The sequence below is a fragment of the Ctenopharyngodon idella genome, chromosome 13 (assembly GCF_019924925.1).
Source record: "Ctenopharyngodon idella isolate HZGC_01 chromosome 13, HZGC01, whole genome shotgun sequence".
Lineage (NCBI taxonomy): Eukaryota > Metazoa > Chordata > Actinopteri > Cypriniformes > Xenocyprididae > Ctenopharyngodon > Ctenopharyngodon idella.
In genome coordinates this window covers 1185034-1198323 of record NC_067232.1, presented here as the reverse complement: position 1 = coordinate 1198323, position 13290 = coordinate 1185034, and the positions used below count along the sequence as shown (strand labels likewise).

Here is a 13290-nt window from a genome sequence, read left to right as displayed (position 1 = left end):
ATGTGATTTAAAATGTTTCAGACTTCAGTGTGATTAAACTTAATCTTCTTTTCAAAAAGTGTGGCTGTCACTGGTGTTTAAGATGTTAAAAAAAAACAAAAAACCTGAACCTGAACTTTAACAAACTCTTTTTCTGGTAGCTACCATGGTGAAACTTCCAGTGGAACAGAAAGTGAGCAGCAACAAAGGTCACAAAAAAATTCACACCCTATGTGTTGAATTAAGTTAAACAGCTTATTGTCAGACAAAATAAACATTTCTGCATCAGCCGATGACATTGTTGAATCTGTGGAAATATTTTCATCACATTTAGATAACCAATATGAATATTAACTAATCAATAATCAAACATAACTAACTCAATACATCTCTTTCAGTAACCAACATAAGGTGCTGGACACTTATTTCCTCTTTTTCCTTCACTGTTCAGTCATCCTTTTTAAATAAAATTTAGTACTTTATATTTCTCTTAAACAAAACTAATTTAAAAATGTTTATATTTCATATAACAGTGTACATGGGTCCAGAAAACTTAACAACGCCCCTAATACAGAATAACATAACAGACTTTAGTTAACATAATGAACAACTTTCTACTCAGATTAAATGAACATTAACATAACGACCACTAATGTAAACATTAACGTAATGCCTTGTTTGTTTTCCAAAATTAAATGTGCTGAATTTAAGTTTGATGACCAGAACGTATTATTATCCATTATTAGAATATACAAAGGAGAAATTGTACATTATAAATGCAATAACTTCTTTAATGGACTTTAAAAAGGCACCGAATTGTAAGAATGGATATATATCCACAGCAGCACAACTCATTTACAAGCAGAAAATGAAACGCGAGTCGTAGAACGTGAGAGAAGATAGGGCGCGCGCACGTACGCCCCAGACGCGCACGCGCACGCTTGACCTTGTTTTTGTTGATGTTTGACTGGAGTGCGGCTGCGCGCGGCAATGTACGTTGTTGGATGACGCGTTTTGTCAGGAGAACGACGGATAGAAAGAAGATAGGTGAAAAGTGAGCTCGGTGCAGGGGAGGGGCAGCTGTACCCTTGTAGCTCCTCCACACAGACGGAAAGCAAACAAGCCTACCCTGAAACGACCTAAATCAAACGGATTGGGGATCGGCCACTGAAACGGAATCGGACGGTTATTCGATTCATCCTCGGCCGACGCGACTCGGTTGGATTCGATTAGTCGCGCCGCTTCACTAGTCCGGAGGCCGCCGAAACAACCCCATCGCCATTATATGATCCACTTCCTAGCGTCGCTGCTGCCCTCCATGTGGGTGAGGGACCTGTGCGTGTCGGGCTATGGCGAGAAAAACAGTTAGCAGGAAAAGGAAAGCAGAGGAGCCCAAGGAACAACAGGTAAAAAAACAGACCTCTCTTATACATAACAAAGGCACCATATACGCAGCTATCTGCTAACCTCTCATTTCATATGAAATAATAACCACGTATAATGTGGAACAGAAGCTCGAAATGTGACAGTTTACAAACAGATTGCAGTTTAATGTTAGCACCAGTCATTGGCTAAAGGCTAATGGTGGGGTTGTTAACTTAGTTGTTATTGACATTGATCTGGCGTTGGTGAACTGGTTTATTAATGTGTAATCATTTATCAGTTGCCTTGGACATTACGGTTGTGTGTCTGTGTAACGTTAACCTTACGTCTTAATCCTGCACGAGATTACAGGATAATGATACTCCACCAAGAGCTAGACAGCATTAGCTGGTTAGTCCCCCAATACGACTGAGATCTGCTATAGTTCTCCATTATTTCATCGTTAAGATGAGAGATATCAATAACACTGTGTCTTTTGCTGCAGAATGATTCTTGATACGATACAAAACATGTCATACATTAGTTCTGAACGTATCAACATTTAATGTTCTTAACATATGTATATCAATGTATTCGATTATCTCTTTATTGTGATATAACCCTAAAGCCACATTTCCTCAGACTGACTTATTAAATATTTTATATAGGTAAAATGTATTTTAAGCTAACGAAAACGGGTATATATAAATATGTAGCCTTTAAAGAAATCTTACTACCTTGCCCTGACAGAAAGTGTATAATTTTAGCTACATTTCACAGTTGTCATTACTTTTTGTCAAAACCATGAGGTAATTATGGAAACATTTATAAAATCAGGCAATATCAAAGACAGGCTTCATCCTGAAGGTCCTCTTTCTAAATTTCACCTGCTATGAGTTCAACAAGGTCATATAGGCGCTTAGCGTTTATATCACACATTATTTTGTATCTGTTGATTGATATTGACCTATATTGAGTGATTGACCAGTAAAAATGCATATGTTCTGAGAAAATGGAAAAAGCAGGATATTTCTTTATCCCAGCACTCCTCAAGAATCAGTGAGTGATATCTTATTATGTCCTTGTAGGTGATGTAGATGTGTTAAATATGATTCACAGGACAGGATAGAGTTCTCATATGGGGGAAGGTGGTCTTCACTGCGACACACTGCTTGTAAGACTAGTTGCTTTCCTTTTTTGGTGTTGTTGAAGGTTTATTTCTGTTATCACAGGTTAACACTGGATGTATCCCTGTGGGACAGCCATATCTAAAAGAGAAAATCATTAAAAACAATTCACTGATAACATAGGCCTCAACAAATGATGTTAGTAATGACTAACTAGTGTATGTCTACACTGTTCATCTCACTGTTTATTTAAATTTCACAGGTATACCTTATAATATTATTATATGAAATATGAATAATTATTATAAAAATAAAATTATCTTATCGTAATTATTTTTTTATTAAAGCTTTTAGAAACAGTGTTTGATAATGTCCTGTTTGTTATTCTCCATATTGCAATCTTGTAAATATCATATCTTAAATAATATCATAATATTGTTTGAATTTATAGTCTATATTTTAAAGAAAAGATCAATACTTCCACATATCATAGCTTAATATACAGAGAGAGATCTACATCTAAGCTGTTTTGAAGATTTATTCCTCCGAAATGTATGTTTGTGTATCCCGGCCAGCGTCAACCAATGGCTGAATATGGGGGCGGGACTATAGGAAGCCAGATGAGATATTTTTGTAGTACAGCTTGATTGTTAATGCTGATCCTTGCAGGTTTCCCACAGCTTTAACACTCTTCAAGGTCTTTTTCTTTGTATGATCATACACTTTTGCAGAGTTTGTGAATGGGAAGGTGGCCGTGTATTGACTAAGATCCTATTCTGACCTACTTGGCTGTTAGGATCTGGGTCAGTCAGATAGGACTGACGTTTACTAGTCTGAAGGGGGATTGGAAGAGCTTTACTGGAGTAGAGAGAGACACATCAGTGTTTATGACTAGATCTCACTCAGGATAGATGATGTAATTTCAGCAAGAGTTATTTATATGGGTGACGATGTCTTGATAAGGATTATGATGTGAGTGCTGTTTAGCGGGAACAAGCATTAAAATGAATGAGTCTCCGTCTTACACATTCTGATTGTTGGGCCTATGGGAGCTGGTATGCTTCAAGCCACTGGTTTTACACGCCCCTGTCATGGCTATATTTGATTTGTCGATGCTTGCTGGGAGCACAGAGTCGCTTTGTCTGCCAGCTGGTGTTAACATCAGATGGATGCCCTCACTTTTGTTGTTTGGCTGTTTTAATGCAATTTATTGTGTTTGATTGTATAGAGTGCTGTTAGCAGGGTGAGGTGATGAATTTTCAGTGCCACCAGGTGTTTTTCTTCGAATGCAAGCTGTTTTTAAAAAAGTGCTTACACAGGGCTGGATTGCAAAGAAGCCACCTAAAACCAGATGTCCTGTGAGATTGTTCTCATAATTAGGGTTTCTGTTTTTAAAAAAAGTTACATAATCAGAATGAGAAAGAGATAATTTTCAAATTACTAACAAAGAGCATTTTTGTGATGTAAAATTAAAGGGTTAGTTCACCCAAAAATTCTGTCATTAATTACTCACCCTGATGTCGTTCTACACCCATAAGACCTTCGTTCATCTTCGGAACAGAAATTAAGATATTTTTGATGAAATCCGATGCTCAGTGAGGCCTCTATTGCCAGCAATGTCACCAAACCTCTCAAGATCCAGAAAGATCAAAACATATTTAAAACAGTTCTTGTGAGTACAGTGGTTCAACCTTAATATTTTAAAGTGACGAGAATACTTTTTGTGTGCCAAAAAACCCCAAAATAATGACTTTATTCAACAATATCTAGTGATGGCCGATTTCAAAACACTCCCTCGGAGCTTTATGAATCTTTTGTTTCGAATCAGTGTTTCAGATTGTATATCAAACCGCTGAAATCATGTGACTTTGGCGCTCCGAACAACTGATTTGAAACAAAAGATTCCTAAAGCTTCGAAGCTTCATGAAGCAGTGTTTTGAAATCGCCCATCACTAGAAATTGTTGAATAAAGTCGTTATTTTGTTTTTTTGGCACACAAAAGTATTCTCATTGCTTTATAATATTAAAGTAGTTCATGTAGTCACATGAACTGTTTTAAATATGTCTTTAGTACCCTTCTGGATCTTGAGAAGTTTGGTGACATTGCTGTCAATAAAGGCCTCACTGAGCCATCAGATTTGATCAAAAATATCTTGATTTGTGTTCTGAAGATGAAAGAAGGTCTTACGGGTTTGGAATGTCATGAGGGTGAGTAATTAATGACAGGAATTTCATTTTTGGGTGAACTAACCCTTTAAGATTTAAATGAATAAAATCTCAAGTTTTGTGAAGAGCTCACTTAGTTATTCTTGTAAACACTAATGCTAATTTTTAGTAAATGTACTTATTAATATCCATTTTTCATGCTGTACATCATAATGTTGTGATGCTACTAGAATTTATTTGCAGCATTTAAAATGATTGATTTTAGTTTAGTGGCTTATATTTAATTTATTTGGTTAAATATATTTGGTGTATTTGATTTATTCTGTCATTTATCAGTTATAACATATTATCAGTAACTGCCAATAAATGCTTTACAGTTTGTTTCAAGTGATAGCAGTTTTTAAAATGAAGTCATGAATGATTAAGAACATTTATTATGAAAGTAAAAAAAACTTTGTGAAATGAAAATTTTATTAATTTTTATTTTTTACATGTTGTCGAATCACTTCTTCTTTTTGTCCCTGTGACAGTTGGACTGGTGTCAGAGTGTGTTTAAGCGTGCCCGCGTGTCCAGCTCAGCGCGTCATGCCCAGCACTGGTGGCAGAGTCGGCAGTCGGTGGTGTGCTCTGTGAGAGGGAGGGAGTTCCGCCCGCAGCAGCAGCATGAGTGGAGCTTTCAGCGGAGTCTCCGCGGATTCGCTGCCGGACGAATTCCCGGAATCCTCAGAGAGAGAGAGTTCTCCCTCGGCCGCCTCAACAAGGTGTTTGCTTCCCAATGGCTCAACCACAGGCAGGTGGTGTGTGGGACCAAATGCAACACGGTGAGATGGTTTTTGATTAGTACTTCAGTATGTAATGTTATCAATGTCATATTTATGATCTTCAGCATATTACTGGTCTTTCTTCCCATTTAAATCTTTGAATATAAAGTTTACTGTTAAAGAGTTAGTTCACCCAAAAATGAAAATTCTGTTATTAATTACTCACCCTCATGTCGTTCCAAACCTGTAAGACTTTCGTTCAACTTCGGAACACAAATGGAGATCTTTTTGATGAAATCTGAGAGCTTTCTGTCCCTCCATAGACAGCTACTAACATAGACGCAACTGACGCTTTGACGCTTCAAAAAATAAAGAGATCGTAAAACTAATCCATGTGAATTGAGTGGTTTAGTCCAAATTTTCTGAAGAGACACAATCACTTTATATGATGAACAGATTTAATTTAGGCTTTTATTCACATATGAACATTCATCAACTCACACTTCAGTTGTGGTAAATGGAAGCTCAAGCATGTTTGCTTGACGTGTGCGAGAACCAATGAGGTTCATTCTCATGTGTTATGCAGTCCGTTTGAGCTTCCGCAAGAGGTTTGTTCTCAGGTGTCAATCAGGTTCGGTTGAGCTTCTGTTTATGTTCGCTGATCAATGTTTATGTGAATAAAAGCCCAAATTCAATCTGTTTATCATATAAAGTGACCATGTCTCTTCAGAAAATTTGAACTAAATTGCTTTTTTGAAGCATCTTTATATATATCACTATATATATTTTATAAAAAAAAAAAACCTAATAAAAATGACATAAAAGTACCAAAGAATATATCCAACTTTTATGCTGTATATCCATGAGAGAAACACATCTATATTTAGCCTTTAGCTAAAACTTAGCTCTGAGATCTACATTTGATAAAGTCGCTATCCTATTTCATAAACATTCAATTATAATTTTCCCTATTTATGTGTTTATTTTGTTTGTGTATTTACAAAATTACCTAATTTTATTGAATCAGAATTCCCACTAGGGTAACTTTAGTAATCCCTTTTTTCTTTGTGCTTTTAGCTATTTGTGGTGGACGTCCTCTCGGGACAGATAACCAGGATACCCATGCTGAAAGACAGAGAGGGCAGGGGAGATGTCTCCCAGGGTTTGGGTGGAGTGGGAGGCCATTTCCATTTCCACAATCCAGGATCGGTCGGTGGCCTGGATGTCCAGCAGGGATGTGGCATCCACGCCATAGAGCTGAACCCCTCTCGTACTTTGCTGGCCACTGGTGGAGACAACCCCAACAGCCTGGCAGTGTACAGACTTCCCACACTTGACCCTGTCTGTGTCGGAGATGTGAGTCTGGCCTTTGCTCCCTTTTTAGTTATGAAAGTAGTGTAAATGTCAAATGGTTTAGTGGCTTCAGCCTTTGGCTTCATAAAAAGAAAAAAAAAACATGTGCTTTTAGTGGCTAGCTTTGGCTAACATAATTAAAAACAATTCTGTTGTGTAAAGACTTAAATTTGGTTCTGTATTTCTAACAGGATGGGCACAACGACTGGATATTCTCCATTGCATGGATCAGTGATACCATGGCAGTCTCAGGTAAGAAGCTTGCAGATCCAGTTTTGAGCAAACACTTTACACCATGTCCTAACACATTAAGTGCTAGTGTACATTTCAAGAAAACCATCAAGAATTGTCAGGGTCATATTTCACCCTAAGAGCAAAGGGAGAAAAGAAATCGAAAGTATGTTTTGCATGAAGAAAGTTGGGCCCAGTTCAGGAGCATTAAGATTGATATTATTTTCATTTCAGTTTTTAGCACATCCTTGTCCCCTTTTCTTAGTAACATGCTGTAACATGAAAATGACTCATTCTCATAACTGGAATGTGATTTATATTTTTTACATAATTAAATTCTAAATCTATTTCATTCTGATTTTAATTAAAAAGAAAAAATGTCTGGACATGATGGTTTTCATTAGTGTATTACAGTAATGAGAGTGACATTTTGAATTCTAGTAATTAGATTTTTCTTTCGTCTAAAATGTAAGTGACTTAAAGGGATAGTTCATCCAAAAAATGAAAAATCTGTCATCATTTACTCACCTTCAAGTTGTTCCAAACCTGTATAAATGTCTTTGTACACGAAGGAAAATATTTGGAAGAATGTTTTGTAACCAAGTAGATCTCGTCCCCCATTTACCTCCCATAGTAGGAAAAAAATACTATGGTAGTCAATATCTTCCTTTGTGTACAGCAGAACAAAGACATTTATACAGGTTTTGTATATTATTGACGTTTTAATCAGGCTACTTGTCCGGTCGGGCAAGTAAAATTCTCTTTTACTTGACCCTTCAAAAAATTCACTTGTCCCACACAAGCGTTAATGTCGAGCCCTTTCTTTATTTTTCATATTAACAATTTTCTTCATAATATTTCACTATTTTTTTTTTTTTTTTTTTGCTGTGTGATTAGCAGGATAATGTTCAGTCAGCTAGTCATTTATACGAAATATCCCGCTTAAGGCGATGCAATACCCCTCTACTTCCCCTGACTACCCTGTCTGGGTGTATTTTGAGAAATTACACATTATCTCTTATGTGTTGCACACAATCATATGTTGTACAGATTCTACTGTTCCATTAAAAGAGAATAAATCTTTTCTTCACTGGAGCAGGATCTCGTGACGGTTCCATGGGTCTGTGGGAGATATCAGAGGAGGTTTTGTCTCAAGCAGAGAAGCGTCAGAATGTGGAAGGTGTTCCTTGTTACTCCCACATCTCTCACCGCGCTCTCAAGGACATCCCGAAAGAATACACCCACCCCTACAACTGCAAAGTGCGCGCACTGGCCTTCAACAACAGCCATAAGGTCAGCAGCTGTCTTTGACTCATGTGACTGTGCTGATTGTGCGTTATTCATCTCACCGTTTCTCCAATTCCACTTTCATCTATTTCATTCATCCATTAGGAGTTGGGTGCCGTTTCTCTAGATGGATATTTCCATCTGTGGAAAGCAGAAGACAACCTGTGTAAGGTACAGTTAGCAATATCAGCATTTTCTCTCTCTCTCATATATTGGCTTTTTATGCCAAGCTCCGTATTTTTTACAATTGTCTAATGACTGTTTTTTCCTTTTTTATTTTCAGGAGCTTTCTACGAAACTTCCTTACTGTAAGGAGAATGTGTGTCTGGCTTACGGGATGGAGTGGTCTGTTTATGCAGTCGGCTCTCAGGCGCACGTTTCCTTCCTCGACCCCCGGCAATCGACTCAGAACATCAAATCCGTGAGCTCCAGGGAGCGTGGCAGTGGTAGGTTTTTTGTTTTTTTCAAGATAGTTCATTCAAAGTTAAAAAGTTCGCAAAGCAAACTGGTGCTGTTTAACTACTTCTTAGGTATTCGCTCTGTGAGCTTCTATGAACACATAGTGACAGTAGGCACTGGCCAAGGTTCCCTGCTCTTCTATGATATCAGGGCCCAGCGTTTTCTGGATGGCCCATCCAGCACACCCGGCGGGTACCGGAATCGCACTGCAGAGGGCATCCTTAAACTCACCACAGGGAGAGGATGGCTGGTAAGAGTGTCCATTTTGACCCTGGTTCTCTGTCTTACATGCTGAAATTTAACATACTGATTAGACCTTGATTGATTAGACCAATATAATTATCTTATATTTGATGTAGGTCATTGCAGGCACTTAATAAATAAATATTACCTTTTTTTTTATTATACTTATATTTTAGATACGCTAGAGCTGCACAAATCTGGATAAACTGAGAATCATGACACACCCACAATTCTGAACAGACAGGTTCTGGCAAAATGTTAATTGCTGCAATCTATTTAAAAGTGTTTAATTAATTTGAATTATTTAAAAATTGGTTTAAATGAATGATTCACTGACTAGTGAGTCATAAAGTCTTCACTTGTTTCATTGCTGGATGAATCCATGTTTTTGAGCTTGAATGATTCAACAACTAAAACATTTTTAACAGTCGCTTGTCGCCACCTATTGGCATAACATTGTAATTGATACAATCTTTATTAGAAGTCAAGTTACTTTACTTTCAAAAGGTGATTTACTCATTTTGATTGCTATTGTAGAAATCAGTGTATATGTCTGAACTATAAACTTTTATCCCAGTACTTATATGATCATTTGAATTATTGTAAGACAGAAATAATGATACTGTGTTGTTGAAAAGACTGTATGTGAAGCTTTTTCATACATGTCAACTGCTCTCTCTGGCTCGTTGTTATTTAGGAATAAAATTGCGTGGCTGTTTGAATCGAGATCGCAATCTTTTCTTGATTAATTTTGCAACACGCTACCATTTAGTGGTTTGGGGTCGGTACATTTTTAAAATTTTAATTTAAGTCTCAGCAAGGCTCCATTTCTTTGATCAAAAATACAGCAAAACAGCCATACGGCAATTTAAAATGTAAAATAATTTACAATTTAAAAATATTACAAGTTTCTATTTTGATATATTTTAAACTGTAATTTATTCCTGTGATGGCAAAGCTGAATTTTCAGCATCAGTACTCCAGTATTCAGTGTCACATGATCCTTCAGAAATCATTCTAATATACTGTTTTGGTGAACAAGAAACATTTTTTATTATCAATGTTGAAAACAGATGTTTTGAGGTAAACAATTACACATTTTATATATACATATTCTTTGATGAAGTTCAAAAGAACATAAACTATTTGAATGTCTTTAGAGTCACTTTTGATCAGTTTAAGGCATCCTTGCTAAATAAAAGTATTAATTTATTTAAAGAAAGTCTTACTAACACCAAACTTTTAAACCGTAGCATATATGTAATTCTGTTTTAAATTAAATCTGATACCTAAACAATTACTGTTTTGCATTGTGTTTACTTACGGGAAATTTTATACTCATTCGATGTACATTTTATATTGCTTTTTTTATATTTATATTGCTTTTTTTTTGTTTCATTTGCTTTATACGCCCACTACCTAATTTTTGCCATGAAATCTTTGGGCAAACCTTTAAATTAATTAGTCTATAAATAAGCTTCTTTACACAAAGTGCTTACTTTAGCAGTCGGTTGCCTGCAGCATCAGCCTCTGCTTACCATATGGAAGTTCATTAAGCAGAAATGCTGTCTGCTGCATTAATCAGGAGTCCACATGGAAGTATAACTACTATTTGATTGGTTTAATTGACCCACTTAGGTTGCTGCCTTTTTGTCACAACTTTGAATAATGTAACAATGATAATGTACAGTCAGCCTCTCAATATCACAAAATAAACAACTCCTCTAATACGTCGGGGTCCTGATTTCCCTGTCTGAGGCTATTTTCTGATAATAAAGAGCAAACTGTACATTATCCTGCTTATTACATACATATTATACCTGCTGTTCAAAAGGTTTGAGTCAGTAAGATATTTTTTTTTTTTTTTTTTTTTTAAGAAAATCTTTCATTTAGCAAAGATGCATTAAATTGATCAAAAGTGTCAGTAAAAACATTTATAATAGTAGAAAAGATTTCCAATTTAAATAAATGCTGTTCTTTTGAACTTTCTATTCATTAAAGAATCCTGAAAAAATGCATCACGGTTTCCCTAAAAGTAGCAGCACAACTGTTTTCAACACTGATAATAAGAAATGTTTCCACCAAATCAGTATATAAGAATGATTTCTCAAGGATCATGTGACACTTAAGACAGGAGTAATGATGCTTTGACATCACAGGAATAAATCACATTTTAAAATATATTAAAATAGAAAACGATAATAAATTACAAAAATAAATACAATTTATTAACTTCTTTGAAAAACATTAAAAAAAATCTTACCAACCCCAAAAAGAAACGGTAGTGTATGTATATTTTTATTGAGACTGAAAAAATATCAGTCCATATCATTCAGGTTATTGTACCGATTCTAAAATGCTGATTTCTTCTCCCACAGAATCACGACGAAACATGGAGAAGCTACTTTTCCGATGTCCGCTCCTTCCCGAATGCCGTGTACACACACTGCTATGACGACTCTGGCACCAAACTCTTCGTGGCCGGCGGCCCCCTATGTTCTGGCCTACACGGAAACTACGCCGGCCTCTGGAGCTAGCCTCCGTCCGTCATCCATTTCGCTCTCATGTACCATGGGCTTACAGGCCATCTTCCATTCTTCTCCTCACTCCTTTTCACTTCTGGTTTAGCTTCTATCCAAGATTATCCTCTTTCTCAAAGGACTCAGGAGCATAGATGTGTTTCTCAGATGTTTTTTTTTTTTTCTGCTCATTCTTCTGTCTTTAAATTTTCATTTGCCTGTCGTAGTCCTGAATTCACATCTGTTTTTGTGTGTGACAAAGAAAAAGCAGAGATGTGACCCTGACACGATGTCTGATCTCCTGGAGAAGTCCTGAAAAAATTGGTTGCCTGAACCTTTGAGAACTGTAGAATAGTGTAAAAATATATGAAAATATTTAACAGTCTCTCTGGGCATTACGTTAAAATTTATTTTTGTTTCACTTGCTGATTTTCTTCTTCTTTTTTTTTTTTTGCCAGAAACATGGCGTGTTGAGTTTGTTTTGCTGTGTGTTTTTCGAAGATCTGCCGATCAGCCCTTTTTCTTAGCTCACAGTGGACTGATATGACATTGTGGATCCTAAAAAGGCTAAGAATCGGCTTTTGGAGATGACTCTTGGTACAATGAACGGACAGCCTGACCTGTAACCTCACTGTGCAGTACTGGACACTGGGGTCAAGACTGTAGATATATGAAGAGCACGGAGTAAACATGGACGTGATTCGCATAGCGGTCAATGAAGACTCGCCTGTTGTTTTCCTTTTTCCCTTATGTTTTCCAAAATAATGGCAGGGAGAGACAATTGTAGGAAATCAGATACAGTTTGTGTTCTGTTTGAGGTATCTTGGAGAATGCCTCTTTTATTGCTGATTCTGTACTAACACACGCACACGCTCACATCAAGATTGCAATTTTCCCTCTGTGACATTTAGACATCTTATTTATTTTGTATTGTTGCCATCACTAGCACTCATGACGTTCAGGTACAATCATATTTGTTAGGATTGTTGCTTCTTATCTTCTCTGCTCAAATGCAGGGCAGTATTGTGTGACATTGTTGCCTTTCCAGAGTCTTTCTGTGAAAGACTGTTGCAGATTGAATTTGTTTAGGCTCTTTCTTTAGTCTTTTTCTTTCCGTTTTTTTTTCTTTTTTTACATGAAAATCTTCATGGAAATGTCACAAAATTGTTAGTACAATGAACACAGTAACAGGCATATATTAAGCAGAAATTAACCATCACTTTTAAAATGTATTTTATATATGAAATGTATATGTATACATATTTGGAATCTAATAGAGGGAGAATACCGTTTATGTAAATGTCAGAGGATATATGTGTGTGTGTGTGTGAGTGAACTAATCTGTCATTATTTTGGTGGTGCCCTTTTTTATACTCACTTCCTGAATGTTTTTACAGATTACAAGTGTAAAGATATTGTACAATATAAAAACAAAACAAGCAAAAGAACAGCAACATGAGACATTCTTCAAAAAGAAAATGAATAAAAATTTATTGATGTATTTTTCTTCCATTCTGGCCTTGCATCATGTTTCTTTATACTCTATTCTTCTGCAGACTATACATTATATAGTTTTTGACTTTTGTGAGATCACTGCACTGTAGTGATCAATTTGACCGCTGGGGGCGCAATTTGTGTTGTGACTATAAACAGTGGCGTAACAGAATGCGCGTTCACTATTATAATCTACACGATAGGGACCCGCAATATACATGTACAATAACTCAAAACAATAAAGCCTCGTTTAGTGATTAGAGAGGGCCAAATTTTCTTTTAAACTCCAGAAGCTTAAAAAATATAACC

General features: G+C 36.3%; 1 protein-coding gene across 1 annotated transcript; it reads left to right on the top strand.

Annotated features, from left to right (window-relative positions):
• The first annotated feature begins 963 nt into the window (after window positions 1–963).
• On the top strand, window positions 964–12999 carry LOC127524907 (DDB1- and CUL4-associated factor 12). The gene is made up of 9 exons (XM_051916949.1): window positions 964–1385; window positions 5165–5455; window positions 6473–6751; window positions 6940–7000; window positions 8079–8272; window positions 8372–8437; window positions 8550–8712; window positions 8797–8975; window positions 11347–12999. Exons 1-9 carry the CDS (start codon window positions 1329–1331, stop codon window positions 11503–11505), a joined length of 1449 nt encoding a protein of 482 aa, XP_051772909.1. The 5' UTR covers window positions 964–1328; the 3' UTR covers window positions 11506–12999.
• The last annotated feature ends 291 nt before the right edge of the window (window positions 13000–13290 follow it).

Excerpts from the sequence above, each read along its gene's own strand:
- LOC127524907 (XM_051916949.1), top strand. The coding sequence starts at position 1,329 with ATGGCGAGAAAAACAGTTAGCAGGAAAAGGAAAGCAGAGGAGCCCAAG. Across the intron at positions 1,386-5,164 it reads AGGAGCCCAAGGAACAACAG|TTGGACTGGTGTCAGAGTGT; the intron begins GTAAAAAAACAG and ends TCCCTGTGACAG. Across the intron at positions 8,438-8,549 it reads CAGAAGACAACCTGTGTAAG|GAGCTTTCTACGAAACTTCC; the intron begins GTACAGTTAGCA and ends TTTTATTTTCAG.